General features: G+C 36.7%; 1 protein-coding gene across 1 annotated transcript in view; it reads right to left on the bottom strand.

Annotated features, from left to right (window-relative positions):
• Nucleotides 1-13,330, bottom strand: part of SLC2A13 (solute carrier family 2 member 13) — a 360,021-nt gene that overhangs the window by 117,428 nt on the left and 229,263 nt on the right. Inside the window, exon 5 of the mRNA XM_077870447.1 lies at nucleotides 4,626-4,789. Coding sequence (XP_077726573.1) covers nucleotides 4,626-4,789 — 164 coding nt within the window. The remainder of the gene's footprint in view (nucleotides 1-4,625; nucleotides 4,790-13,330) is intronic.

Here is a 13,330-nt window from a genome sequence, read left to right as displayed (position 1 = left end):
AGCCAAGAGTTCTGCAGCACGTACAGTGTATCTCTTGCATCCCTCTCTAAAAAGGTCCAATTTACCTGCAAAATATGGTGAACCAACCCTCCTAGGTACACAAAATTCCTAAAAAGCTGAAGATTTAACCCTTAAGCACAAACTTATTTTTATTTCAATGCATTTTAGATGACAATCCTTTAAAAGTCAGTATTATACCTTTATATTCTTTATTATATATAGCAGTGTTTCTCAGGCCTAATTTACTACTGGCAGCAAATGCTTGGGATGTACATAAACCTCTGAATCAGCATATCCAGAAAATGCAGAACAGACACCTGAGTTTTAAACAGCTCCCCAGATTATTGGGCATCACATATGTTTTGGTATAGCTTATTTTATAGATGTGTATGTGTGTGATATGATATATAAATATATATATATGTATATATGATCACATATATGGGACATATGATAATTTGTAAAATAAACTTTTAAACTTTAAAAAATATTTTAAAAGATTTATTTATTATTTGAGAGAGCATGAGAGGACGCAGCAGGGTGGGTAATCTTAAGCAGACTCCTCACTGAGCATGGAACCTGACTTGGGGCTCCATCTCATGACCCCGAGATCACGACCTGAGCTGAAACTAAGAGTTGGGTGTTTAACTGACTGCACCACTCAGGCGCCCCAATATAACTTGTAAAATAAACTTTTAAGATGATAAACTCCTTAGGAAGGGAAATGGTATCTTAAATGACTTTACGCAATAAATTTTAAAATGATCACCTAATCCTTATATACTCGTATACCTTTAAAGCTTAAAACTACTTGAATTACCGATTTCCTTTCATTTAAGAAGTTATAGACATTTTATTAGCCACTTGTTAGTATTCAAATTATTATAATTATTGTCAGATTGATCATTACTCCAACCAAATTTGAGTCCAATATAAGAAGGCCTTGGATCTTCTCCAGTGCTCTCTGCAGTTTAGGCACATTCTTTATATTTTAAGCGAAGAGTCTCTTCTTAACTAAGTATATTGTGACACTTTGGGATTCTGATATAATTTTCCTAATAAAGATGGTCTTCACAGAAGTGAAGTGTGTTGGATAAATAATATGCTAAACAATATCTAATTCAATAAGTTACTATTAACTACCTGGTGCAGTGCTAAATTACTAGTAAATACTTAGAAAATTTTTAATTCCTATTCCCATGACTCTAATAAAGCACACTGTTGTATATAAGTATCAGCTGGGGAACCTGTTTGAAACTCACATGCTCCAGACCCCATCTTCAGAGATCCTAACACATTTGGGTAAGGTCCATAAGTATATATTTCAAAATAAGTACCCTCTGGTAATTCTGATTGAGACAGCCTATGAGTGACGTTTTCAGAAATATTCTACTATCAAGATATCTGAGGACAACTAACACTGTGTTTCTGGCTGTCTGATTAGTTATAATAAATCTGTATAGACACAGATTTTCTTCTGTTAAAAATATCAAGAGATTATCATTATATGTTTAATATGTCTTTATATGTGTAATATTTACGAGAAAGACCAGTTCTCTGAGCAAAGCTTTAAAAATATTAAAAATCATTTGGGCACTTGGGGTAACTCAGCTGGTTAAGGATCTGACTCTTGATTTTGGCTCAGGTCACCATCTCTGGGTCATGGGATTAAGCCCTGCATTGGGCTCCTCGCTCAGCCAGGAGTCTGAGATTCTCTGCCCTTCCTCCTGTTGTCTCTGTCAAATAAATACATCAATCTTTAAAAATTATCAAAAGTCAGACCACCACAAAATGTCCTCCATTTAAAATTATTCATGGACTATATATTTTACATTTCTTTGTATCAAGAGTACTTTTGTCCAGGTCTAGATAAGTATAGTTTATTTGTAGTGATTTTTAAAGAATACCTATTCAAAAATTATTTTGATAGGAGTTCTCAGTAATTTAACCCAGTATCATAAAATAAATCATAATAAAAACGTAAGAAAAGGGACAGAATTGGATCAAAGGCTTTTAAGAAATTTTAAATAGAACAGTATCCTAATCCTTAGCACTATCAAATAGTTTTGATATCTACAAAAACCAAAACAAAATATTGAAATAAATATATAACTAACCCAGAACCAATTGGCATCAGAAAGTGAAACGAACATCCACAGGAAGGGTAATATTAATCCACTAGCAAGGCTGTTGAACAGCATGTTTTTGACTGAACGTGTAAAATTCCATTGGTCATTGTAGTCTACTGGCACCTATTAAATCCGTTAAAAACCAGAACTGCATAAAGAGCTCTATTTACCACTATATGTACATGTAGAAGAGGAGACCTGTGATAAGAAACTAGGCCTTTTACCTCTTAAACCACTGTAATATCTACATCATCACTTTAATTGGCTATATAACAAGGAGCTCAAGTATCTACTTGATGGAAGATCTCTCTCATGCGAGAGCAATCACTGCATGGTGTTAGTAGTGTGCAGAGCTGGAGTGTTGGTGGTTTTGACTGGAAACAAAAAAAGGCAGGAAAGAAAAGTGCCTCCGGGTTGCTCATGAAAAGCAGTCCCTAACATCTCTCAGTACTGTTCTCCCAGGTAATTGTCTTAATACTTTCTCTTAATAGCCAGGGATGGGCTCTGGAAATTCTTGGAGCAGAACACCTACATTGAGAGGTGAAACAGGACATCAGCTAGGAGAGTTCAGGAAAGTTCCTGGATTCCGGTGATTCAAGCTTATTTCACATTATGGTTAAAACAACAAAGAATCACCCTGTCAGGAAAAATGCTGTGATGGCTAAGATGAGCTAGGCACCTTACTACCTATGTCAGGAAGAGGTTTAAATGTCATATGTGTATAAATGTGTTTGGTCCTCTTTATAACCCTATGTAGTAGGGACTTGAATTGCTTTTTACTAATGAGAAAATGGAAACTTGCCCAAAGTCACAAAATTCAAACCCAAGCAGTATGGCTCTAGATCTACAATGCCTTAAAAACCTTCAGAAGTTGATGAGAAAGTGTCTCATTGAAATATGACAAATAAAGGGCTACTAGAAAAAATGTTTTCCTCAGATGCCAAAGCCAAATGTCAAATTTAAGAAGACCTGAAATTCTATTTAAAAAAATAGACTTCTTACAGTTGCAATATACAGAGGCCCTGTTAAAAACGAAGGGTGGGTATCCATTAAAAAATTGTAAAGCAGCTATTCCCTCTTCTTCAGGTTGACCTGAACCTCTAGAAATCAACAAACCTAATTTCTACCCAATTATAGGAATTTATTTTTGGTACATCACCACTTGATGGCCATGTATCCTTCTGTTGAGAGTTTATCATCCTAATAAGACAGACCAATTTATTGTTAGATAGTTCTGATTAAGAATATATTTTCCATATTAAGTAAAAATTATACCCTTATAACATCTACCACCTGCTAGAATAAGATATATACTGGGTATCCCTATAGTCTTTCTTCCAGACTAAACACTACTAGTTTCTTCAACAAGTTTACGAATGGATGTTTTTTTGCCTTCTTGTCCCTTACATTTTCTCACTTACCCTCCTGCTTCCCTGTGTACCTTGACTGTTACAATTACCTTTGCCTCTTAATCAGACAATCTTTGCTCACCCTCCTCTCAGTTCAACTTACATTATCAGACTTAAGTCCTTCCACTGCTTAGGCAAGAACAGAGCGTGGAAGCATTCTATTCTTCCTGATGGAGATAATGGTAGGAGAGACTATGTGTTCCTAATAACTTTGGAATGCAGATTGCATTTTCTCATTAAAATCTGGGACAAGTGCCTGAAGCAGTGCTATTAGATCAGTGTTTAAAGGTATAATTTGGTTAAAAGAGAATGTAGTTCATGTTAGCCTGGAAACTCTACATTTTAATGGAAAAATGTATTCTTATTCTAATTAAACTTATAAAGGAGCTATTAGAAGCCAGCTAATTGATAATTAGTAATCTATATATATGAAAGAGATAAGAAAATTGTATAATGCAACATGTGAAGACAATGGCAAAGGTGGATTTCATTCTGTAAGTGAAGCAGAAAAATAATGTATAGAATTTAAAGACAAAAAGTACTTGAAAGTGAGAAAAGTTTTGTCTTATTTAACTATTATAGAAAACACATTTAACCAGTTAGGATTTACCTTAGAATCTGAGCCTGGTTCAAACACTTTACAAAGAGTCTGTTGCTGCTTTCTGAAGAAATTAAATAGTTCTAATATTCTACTATTCAAAGAGCTTTAAAAAAATGCTCCAAATTTACTTCCATATTATACCAAACTTAAAAATAAAACAGGTTAAAAAGCGAGTTTATGAAGATCAAATTTTTCAAAGAAGAACAAAAACCAATTATTCTTTTCACTTTTGTACCTTTGAGCAGAGCTCAAAATTAACAGCAGTAGAATGTTACCCTCCGTAGATTCAGATTGGTCTTAAAATTCCAGTTTCTAGTTACATTCTAGTTACATATCATAACATTCAGTTCCTTTTAAAAAACTTTTTGTCTAAAAGGAGTCTATTATTTGGCTAAGAGAACAATATCATAATTGCTACTGGTATTGTATTTTGGAAGGTGAGCTTGTCATCATTAGAGAAAAAGAGTTCTTCATCCCGTCACCTACCTGCTAAGCTCCCAAAGGTAAGCTTCCTGCGGCCTACTTTCTCAACAAGCCAGACTCCCACAAGCGTGAAAATGAAATTTGTGAAGGCTGTAACGGAAGCCAGCCATATTGCAAGTCTATCATCTTCAACACCAGACATCTGCAGAATGGTTGCACTGTAGTACCTATGAGGAAAGAATAAAATGATTGTTGTTAATAGTTATTTGAGAAACAGAACTGTTCCTGTAGAAAAATAACAGTAAATCTAAAAAGATCACAAGTTGCTAGAGTAATAGCATCAGGTTAGCATGGGAATTCATGCAAAGTGTTCAAATGATCACAATACAAAGACTGTTCAGATAAATTTATTTTGAACTTTGCATAATCAAAAGATACTCAAGCAAGTGGATAGCAGGTTGAAGGCTTTAAGAGTGAAATGTACACAAGTAGGGGGCAATGGCTTGTTTCATGAAGACTACCACACTAATTCAAGGATAAGTTCCAAGTCCATGGAGTGAATCAGAAGTCATCATCATACACTGTAAATTTACATACTTAAGAGAATAAATAGACGTGTTGCTTATGATAAGGGAAGTGTGATATAATGGCAGAAATTGGGCAGAAGGAATCTCTTTAAAGAAGAGACAAGAAGAATGTGTCAATTTATTTGGCATTTTTTTAAGGAGATAAGAAACTGACATGATGTACACGAGAATGGTTTGGTGGTTTCTACAAAAGTGTAATCTTTGGTAAGCTAAGTCTCTAGCACAATCTATATGATTAGGCTCCACAGATTCATTTTTTATTCTAAATGAATTAACCAGAGACTAGTTCTAAAAAACCGTAAAGCAAATTTGTTGATGCACTACGGGATTTACCCTTGATACATTTAAAGAAGACCGGTTTCTTACAGGACACTCCTTTTTTCTGAAACTATCAGTAGCTAAATCAAAGACTACTTTAAAGCTGTCCTTAAAGCAAAGGAAGCAAAATACTCCTGGTGAATCACTTATGAAATCCGACAGGATTCAAATCCTGAAGACACATTTCTGAACCATGGCTTTGCCTAGCTTCTGAACCATTCTAAAACACGTTAGCTTATCCGAATCAGATAGTGGGCAACCAAGCAATGTTCAATCAAGCAGGATATTTCTATAGTTACAATCTACTGTTTCCAAATAGTTATCAACATTTTCATAGCATTTCAAAAATAAAATCTGTTTTAAATACATTTGCATTTCAATGATTTACTAACGGCCTCTATTTTCTAAATTAATGATGATCTTCTTACATAAAACATTAACGCCAATGCGCTCATTTACGTTAATAGAACAGTTTTCCTTTTTAAAAGTTGTAAACCAAACTTATAAATTATGCAACACAAGGATGTGTTTTACTGATTACACTAAAAATTATGCCAAACATTTTAAGATTTTTGAATTCTGACAATAGTTGTAAAAAAGAGAAATTAAATTCCCAGTGGAATTACTCCCATCATTATGAAAATTGTGAACATTTTGCAATCACAGTGTAAAGTGACAATAAAAGTTATGAAAATAATTCATTCCATCTGAATAATGTTTACAGTTTCCAAGCTTTACCATATACATTCTCAATATCATAAAGACTTGCTCAGCAAGTCAGATCCCACATGCAACCACTGAGAAATCAACATCAGTAACAAATCTAAAAAGGCAGTAAATAGAAGCACTGAGAGAATATACAAATATTTAAAGTCAAAAAAATTTGATACCAGCCATGCTATTTGATTACATTTCAGTCTTCTCAATATTTTCATATTATTTTTTAAGATTTTTATTTATTTATTCATGAGAGACAGACAGAGAGAGAGAGAGAGAGAGAGGGAGAAGCAGGCTCCCTATGGGGAGCCTGATGCAGAACTGATCCCAGGACCCCAGATCATGACCTGAGCTGATGGCAGAGACTCAACCACTGAGCCACCCAGGCATCCCAGATATTTTCACAATATTTAAATAAATAAAAAAAAAAATAGATCTATCAAGCAAGATAATTCCTTTAAAAAAAAGATTTTATTTATTTGAAAGAGCAAACGTGTGAGTGGGGCAGGGGTGCAGGGGAGCAGCAGAGAGGAAAGAGAGGGAGAAGCAGACTCTGTGCTGAGCATGAGCCCCATGAGAGGCTTGATCCCAGGGCCCTGAGATCATGACTTGAGCCAAAGGCAGACACTTGACTGAGCCACCCAGGTGCCCCAACACACAAAATAATTCTTGCAAAGAGACTCGTGAAAAAATTAAACAAGGCAGAGAGACTATTTTGATGTTTTCATTTTGCTACAACAAAACCATGAAATTCCAAGTGTTAAGAATTAAGAGATAAAGAAGGAGAAATGGCATCAAAGGAAACTAGTCAGTGCCAAAATTTTATTTAAAATAAAAATGTTCCCTAGGTATTTAAAAAAAAATTTATAGTACTTAAGTTTTATTTATTAATTTTTAAAGATTTTATTTATTTATTCATGAGAGACACAGAGAGAGAGAGAGAGAGGCAGAGACACAGGCAGAGGGAGAAGCAGGCTCCGTGCAGGGAACCTGAGGTGGGACTCAATCCCGGGACCTCAGGATCATGCCCTGGGCTGAAGGCAGGCACCAAACCGCTGAGCCATCCAGGGATCCCCCAGTACTTAAGTTTTAGAGGCAGAATATAACCAAAGACTGGCCTGGGAATCAGAAATCTGCAATCTAATGGTATCTCTGTGGTAGGTTGGCCAGGTTAGGTAACAATCATTTGTTCACTTCAAATTTATTTACTGAGTATTTACTCTATAAGCTATGTGAGTTACTAAGATCCCACAAATATATTAGACCTATTTGCTACCTTCAAGAAACTCACAGAATGAAACAAAATGAAATGGAAATAATTATTTTTAAAGATTTTATTTATTTATTCATGAGAGAGAGAGGAAGAGGCAGAGGGAGAAAAGTAGGCTCCCTGCAGGGAACCTGATGTAGGACTCCATCCCAGGACCCTAGGATCATGTCCTGAGGTGAATGAAGCCAGAGGCTTAACCACTGAGCCACACAGGCATCCGGAAATGGAAATACTTTTAATCAAAGAATACAAGTCATAATGTGGCATAAAGGATAGATGGAATAATTTTATTTGACGTGCTATGTTCCTTGATTTTCCAGGGAGTTTAATATTTGAATTGAGTCTCAAAGAATTCATAGGGGATTGTGAGGAGGCGTGCGGATCTGGAAGGACACCAGTGGCAGAGAAAATGAAATGCAGGAAGAATAAAAGTGCAAAACACTAGGCCAGGCTCATCAAACGTTAAGTATTTTACCTTGGCTAATATAAGGTGCATAAGAAAAAGAAGTATGACGTAGCTGCAGCAGAAGCTTCTGTTGTCAAGGGGCCTTCACTGCCAAGCTACATGTGTGAGCTTTTTTTCTCTAGACAAAGGAAAAGTCATAAAATGGACTTTAAAGAGAAATAACATAATAAATGTATTCCATGAAAAGCTCACTCCCATGATAGCCAAGTAGGCAGCCTGGAGGCTGACTGAAACAAAGGTATATTGTTTTGAAGTGTATTTCAGGTCAGGCAACAGACACCTGCAGATTTTCTGCATTAATGGGAAGCAGTGAGGGCAGGGTGCTGAAATTCACTGACCGTCTTTTATCTCCTTGCCAGCAAGCCCTGCAAAATTCAACATACACTAAATCTTTTCCTGGATGGAGTACCTTGAGTTTGATCTTCATTCTTCCTTTCTTGGAACACTGGTAAATGCATTGTTTTTTATTGTTGCCATAACAAATGACCACAAGGTTAGTGGCTTAAATCAACAAAATATATTGCTAATGGTTCTGTAAGTCAGGAATTGGACATGAACTTCACTAGGTATCAAAAATCATAGGTGTCTGGAGGGCGTTCCTTTCTGGAAGCTCAAGGGAGAACAGGTTTCTTTTGCCTTTCCCAGGCTTTAGAAGTCTGGGCTCGTGCAGCCCCCTCCTCAACCTTAAAGCCAGCAAAAGTGGCCAAGTACCTTTCACATCACTTGTCCTCTTCTACATTTAAGAACCTTTGTGAATACACTGGGGCAACTCAGATAACCCAAAATAATCTCCCCATTTTAAGGTAAATGATTAATAGATTTAATTCAATCTGTATCTAATCTCTCTTTCCATGTTATGTAACATAGTCATAGGTTGCAGGGATTAGGGTACGTACACATCTTTGGCAGGGGAGGCATTATTCTGTTCATCACACACAACTAAAGTGCTAATAAGCAGTAAAATAAGCAAAAGGCCATCAGTTAAAAGACAAGGACATTCACTTAAAGGGCAATCAGCTCCAGAAAAATTCAGGCAATAACTATATTCTCTTTCACAGGACAGGGGATGACATATCTAGGGCAGAATAACTCACGAATCTTGTTTTTTAGTCAGGTCATGGTGAAAAGGTACATTGAATTTACATTTTAAAATGTGTGAATTCCAATGTTTCTGTAAATGGTGCTATCCGCCAACCACTTATGGAATGGACTACCACTGTATGTACAGCCTTCTAAGCCTTATGTAGTAGTTTGTTCAAGGAACTGGGTGTTTAAAAGTTGCACGAAGCCTAAGAATCTTCTTCATAAAAGAACAATATGGACAACTGAAAAGGCTTTCTTTCCTTTTAGACTAAAGTAGGGATGCCTCCTCTTTTCAAAATCATTTTATAGTACCGATCAGACAAACTATCATCTTTATCAAAGACTCTGTGGGCAACCTCTGGTCATCTCACACATGCCAATGCCTCCCCAGAGTGAAGTTGAAAGCCATGAGGTCAGTGTGTTCTCACAGAAGACCAGCTTCACAACTCTCTATAGATATCTAAGAACAGAAATGGCTGTACTGTATGTGCATTGCAATCTCAGAGGTTATCTGAGACCCAGTTTCTAATCCTGATTTTAAATCTGAATAAAACAAAATAGCTCAAGAAAACATCTAGGCTTTGATAATGGCAATCTGCCTTAGTGAGGACTTTAAACTAGCAATAAAAGGTGTGCACTTTACATGCTTAGCAAAATACATATATTGTTTTCTTTTGTTCTATATTTGAACAAGCATTTCCTAGGGGTTTCTGAAAAAGTATTTTTTTTTTTAACTCCTTGAAGGCATACCTGTCTGTTTCACTATTGCCAGGTCAAAGATTTAACTTAACGCAAGTAGTCAATAGTTGTTAGGTTTATTGAATTTATCTACCACCAAGTTTCAAAAAGGAATTAAGAATATTTATAATAAATAACAGATGACAGAATTGCTAAAACAAAAATACTGGTAAGAGAGGTCGAAGAAGATGAAGTTAATTTTATAAAAACTGTGGCCACAGAGTAACTACAAGCTAGCCCTAAGATTCCTGGAGGCCGAAGCAAAATAGCAAACGATAGTTTGTCTGACAAAATGTATCAGTTCATAATAAAGACAAACTTTTTCTGGTATAAAATTATAAAGACTTCAACTTCCCAAATAAAACAGATATGGAATATATTCTTTCCAGTGTGTCCTAGCAGTGCTGCAGGCAGCTTACAAATTCAGTTACCTATGAAACTTGAACTTACGGGTTACTTTCATACTTGGCAGTTTTCATACTTGGGATGATAAAGACCAAGTTAAATGAGAAGAGGGGGAATTTACGGAGCTGATTTCCATTATCTAAGTTATATTATTTGGCTCTTCTAGTTCCTAGTATTATAAATATATTTATTTGTATCATACATACACAGTACATGGACTACAGAATTTAAAATGTCATTCTAGGGGTGCCTGGGCAGCTCAGTCAGTTAGGCTCAGGTCATGACCCCAAGGTCCTGGGATTGAGTCCCGTGTGGGGCTCCCTGTTCAGTGGGGAGCCTGCTTCTCCCTCTCCCTCTGATGCTCCCTTTGCTTGTGCTTGCTCTCTGTCAAATAAATAAAATCTTAGGAAAAAAAAAAGAAATAATATTCTTTAAAAAAATAAAGAAAGTGTCATTCTAATAAAAGATATTCTTTTAACTGAAAAAATTTTATTTTCCTACTGGGATGGTGTTTATATAGTCGAAAACATGGATAACTATGTGCTAGCTTTAGGAAAAATGTTTAATCTAAATACAAAAATCTTAAAGACAGTTTAAAAATGATTAAGATTTTCAAACCTATTTTATGTACTTTGTACAGTAAAAAATTAGCTTTCTATATTATTAGGTGGAAGCCATGAAGCAAAAAATAGAAAAGTAGAAATTAGGATTTCATGTATATCATGCATTTTGAGCTAACACATTAACTGTACCACACTATGCTTCAATCAAATAATCCAAAAAATCATTAATGATCTTTAGAAAATATAATTATTAAAGACATTTAATACTTTACAAAACAATTTTCTTTTTTTTTAAGATTTTATTTATTTATTCATGGAAGACACAGAGAGAGAGGCAGGAACATAGGCAGAGGGAGAAGCAGGCTCCCTGCAGGAAGCCTGATATGGGACTCGATCCCAGGATGCTGGGATCACAACCTGAGCCAAAGACAGATGCTCAACCATTGAGCCACCCAGGAGCCCCACAAAACAATTTTCATAATTAAAATTATTTCATTAGTGTTTGGGGAAGAACAAATAAAAAACATGTCAAAAAAGATAAAAGAGATTCGATAGATCCTCAGTGTTCCCAACTGTGACCTACTCTCCATCTCAGAGACCACTGGTTCCTTCATCCTGGTTGGCTTCAAGCCTCTAGAAATGTCAGGAGAGATGTCCTTATGTCGCATCCATCCAACTCAGACAGATCACTGACCTTGCTCTAAGCAACACTAAGAACAACTCTGACTTGAAATTCACCATTTGCCAGATTAACCTACTAATTCATTGTATAAAACATATGCCTACAGGAAAATGCACATTTGGGACTTCATGCAAGCATGTGTCTCCCATCTGTTGAACTGTATGTATATCAAATCAGGTGTGTTTTTTCCCAATCCTGTTTATGCCTATCATTATAATTATGTAATCAAATAGTAAAAAGCAATAGAACATAAGATGCTTTAAAAAAAAGTATTAAAAACAGACCTATATGTTTGGAAAGAGTGAATAAAGGTGAGTTCTTAAAGCAAAAACCAGCTATGTGGGCAACACAACTGTAAACAGTTGGGGATAAAATGATAAAGTCTAGAAGATTTTGCCCTTGTGTTTCTTCTTAAGAATCTTTCAATTAGGGCAGCCCTGGTGGCACAGGGGTTTAGCGCCGCCTGCAGCCCAGGGCGTGATTCTGGAGACCCTGGATCGAGTCCCACGTCAGGCTCTCTGCATGGAGCCTGCTCTCCCTCTGCCTGTGTCTCTGCCTCTCTCTCTCTCTGTGTCTCTATGAATAAATAAAATCTAAATAAATAAATAATCTTTCAATTATCGTTCTATTTGCAAGAAGCTAAAGCTGGAATCCACAGGTGAGAATACTGAGTGTGACTTATGCAAGAAAAACAATCTGGAAGTTCAAGCAGTGAATATAAGTAAATACTATACAACTAAAAATAAAATTTCCTCATAGCTATCTTTCTCAGTTAACTAAACAAGTGCCGACCCAATCACATCAGATATAAGGGCTTTCACCTTGCTCTGTCAAGTCTCACACACCTGCTTATTTCATTAACAAGCAAGACGCCTGGGGATCCCTGGGTGGCGCAGCGGTTTGGCGCCTGCCTTTGGCCCAGGGCGCGATCCTGGAGACCCGGGATCGAATCCCACGTCGGGCTCCCGGTGCATGGAGCCTGCTTCTCCCTCTGCCTGTGTCTCTGCCTCTCTCTCTCTCTCTGTGACTATCATGAATAAATAAATAAAATCTTTAAAAAAAACAAAAAACAAGCAAGACGCCAAGACTTTTCACCTGTTTCCACTGGTCGTTTCCTTCCACACTAATCTGTACTGATTTGACTTCATCTTCCTCTCGTCTTTGCTCTACTAAGATCTCCCTGTGCCCTGTGAACAAAGTCTGGACATGAGGGCACCACCTTCTTACAGCGTGCATGTAGAGTCCTGGCTGTTTTTCCCTTACATCCTACATATTCAAGGAGGCCTGAGGATCTGGATGATGAGGGCAAGGAAAGAGCTAGACTATCCCCTAACCTTCCTGCTTTAATGCAGCCTATTTTCTGGTCACTCTTTATTCAATGGTCATTTCTCCACCTGCCTGACAGTTTTCTTCTCCATTTCTACCTCTGTGTCATGATTCTTGGGGAGAATTGACATGGAACATCTGGACATCACCCCAGTCTCCTACCTGCTCCCCTTCTGAAATCCTTCAAGTATCCTAGTGTCTGACCCTACCCACCCTCAATGGCTCACTTGAATTCTCTCACTCTCATGGAGATGGCTGAGCCATATATTCACTATCCTCTTTTTAGTTATCCATCATCATCTGTTTCTGCTCCATTCCCATAATTGTACTGTCTCCCATCAGTTTAAATTTCCCAAACCAGTGTTTCTCAGTGTGTTTTAGAATCACCTGGAGAGCCTGTTCAAATCGAGTGCTGGACCTCAACCTGATTTTCTGATTTAGTAGGTCTAGGACCAAGAATTTACATTTCAACCAAGTTTCCAAGTAATGTTGACAATGCCTTGAAAACATACTTCCCCAAACAAATATTACAGTATGTTCTTTTCAGCATTCTCAAATTCCCTGGTTTGTTCCCCCTTTGTCATAGTCATTCCATAAACACCAACTGTGCTTA

Source organism: Canis aureus, chromosome 25 (assembly GCF_053574225.1).
Source record: "Canis aureus isolate CA01 chromosome 25, VMU_Caureus_v.1.0, whole genome shotgun sequence".
In the NCBI taxonomy this organism is placed as follows: Eukaryota; Metazoa; Chordata; class Mammalia; order Carnivora; family Canidae; genus Canis; species Canis aureus.
The sequence above is the reverse complement of the archived record's forward strand: the minus strand, read 5'-3'. Positions and strand labels throughout refer to the sequence as shown.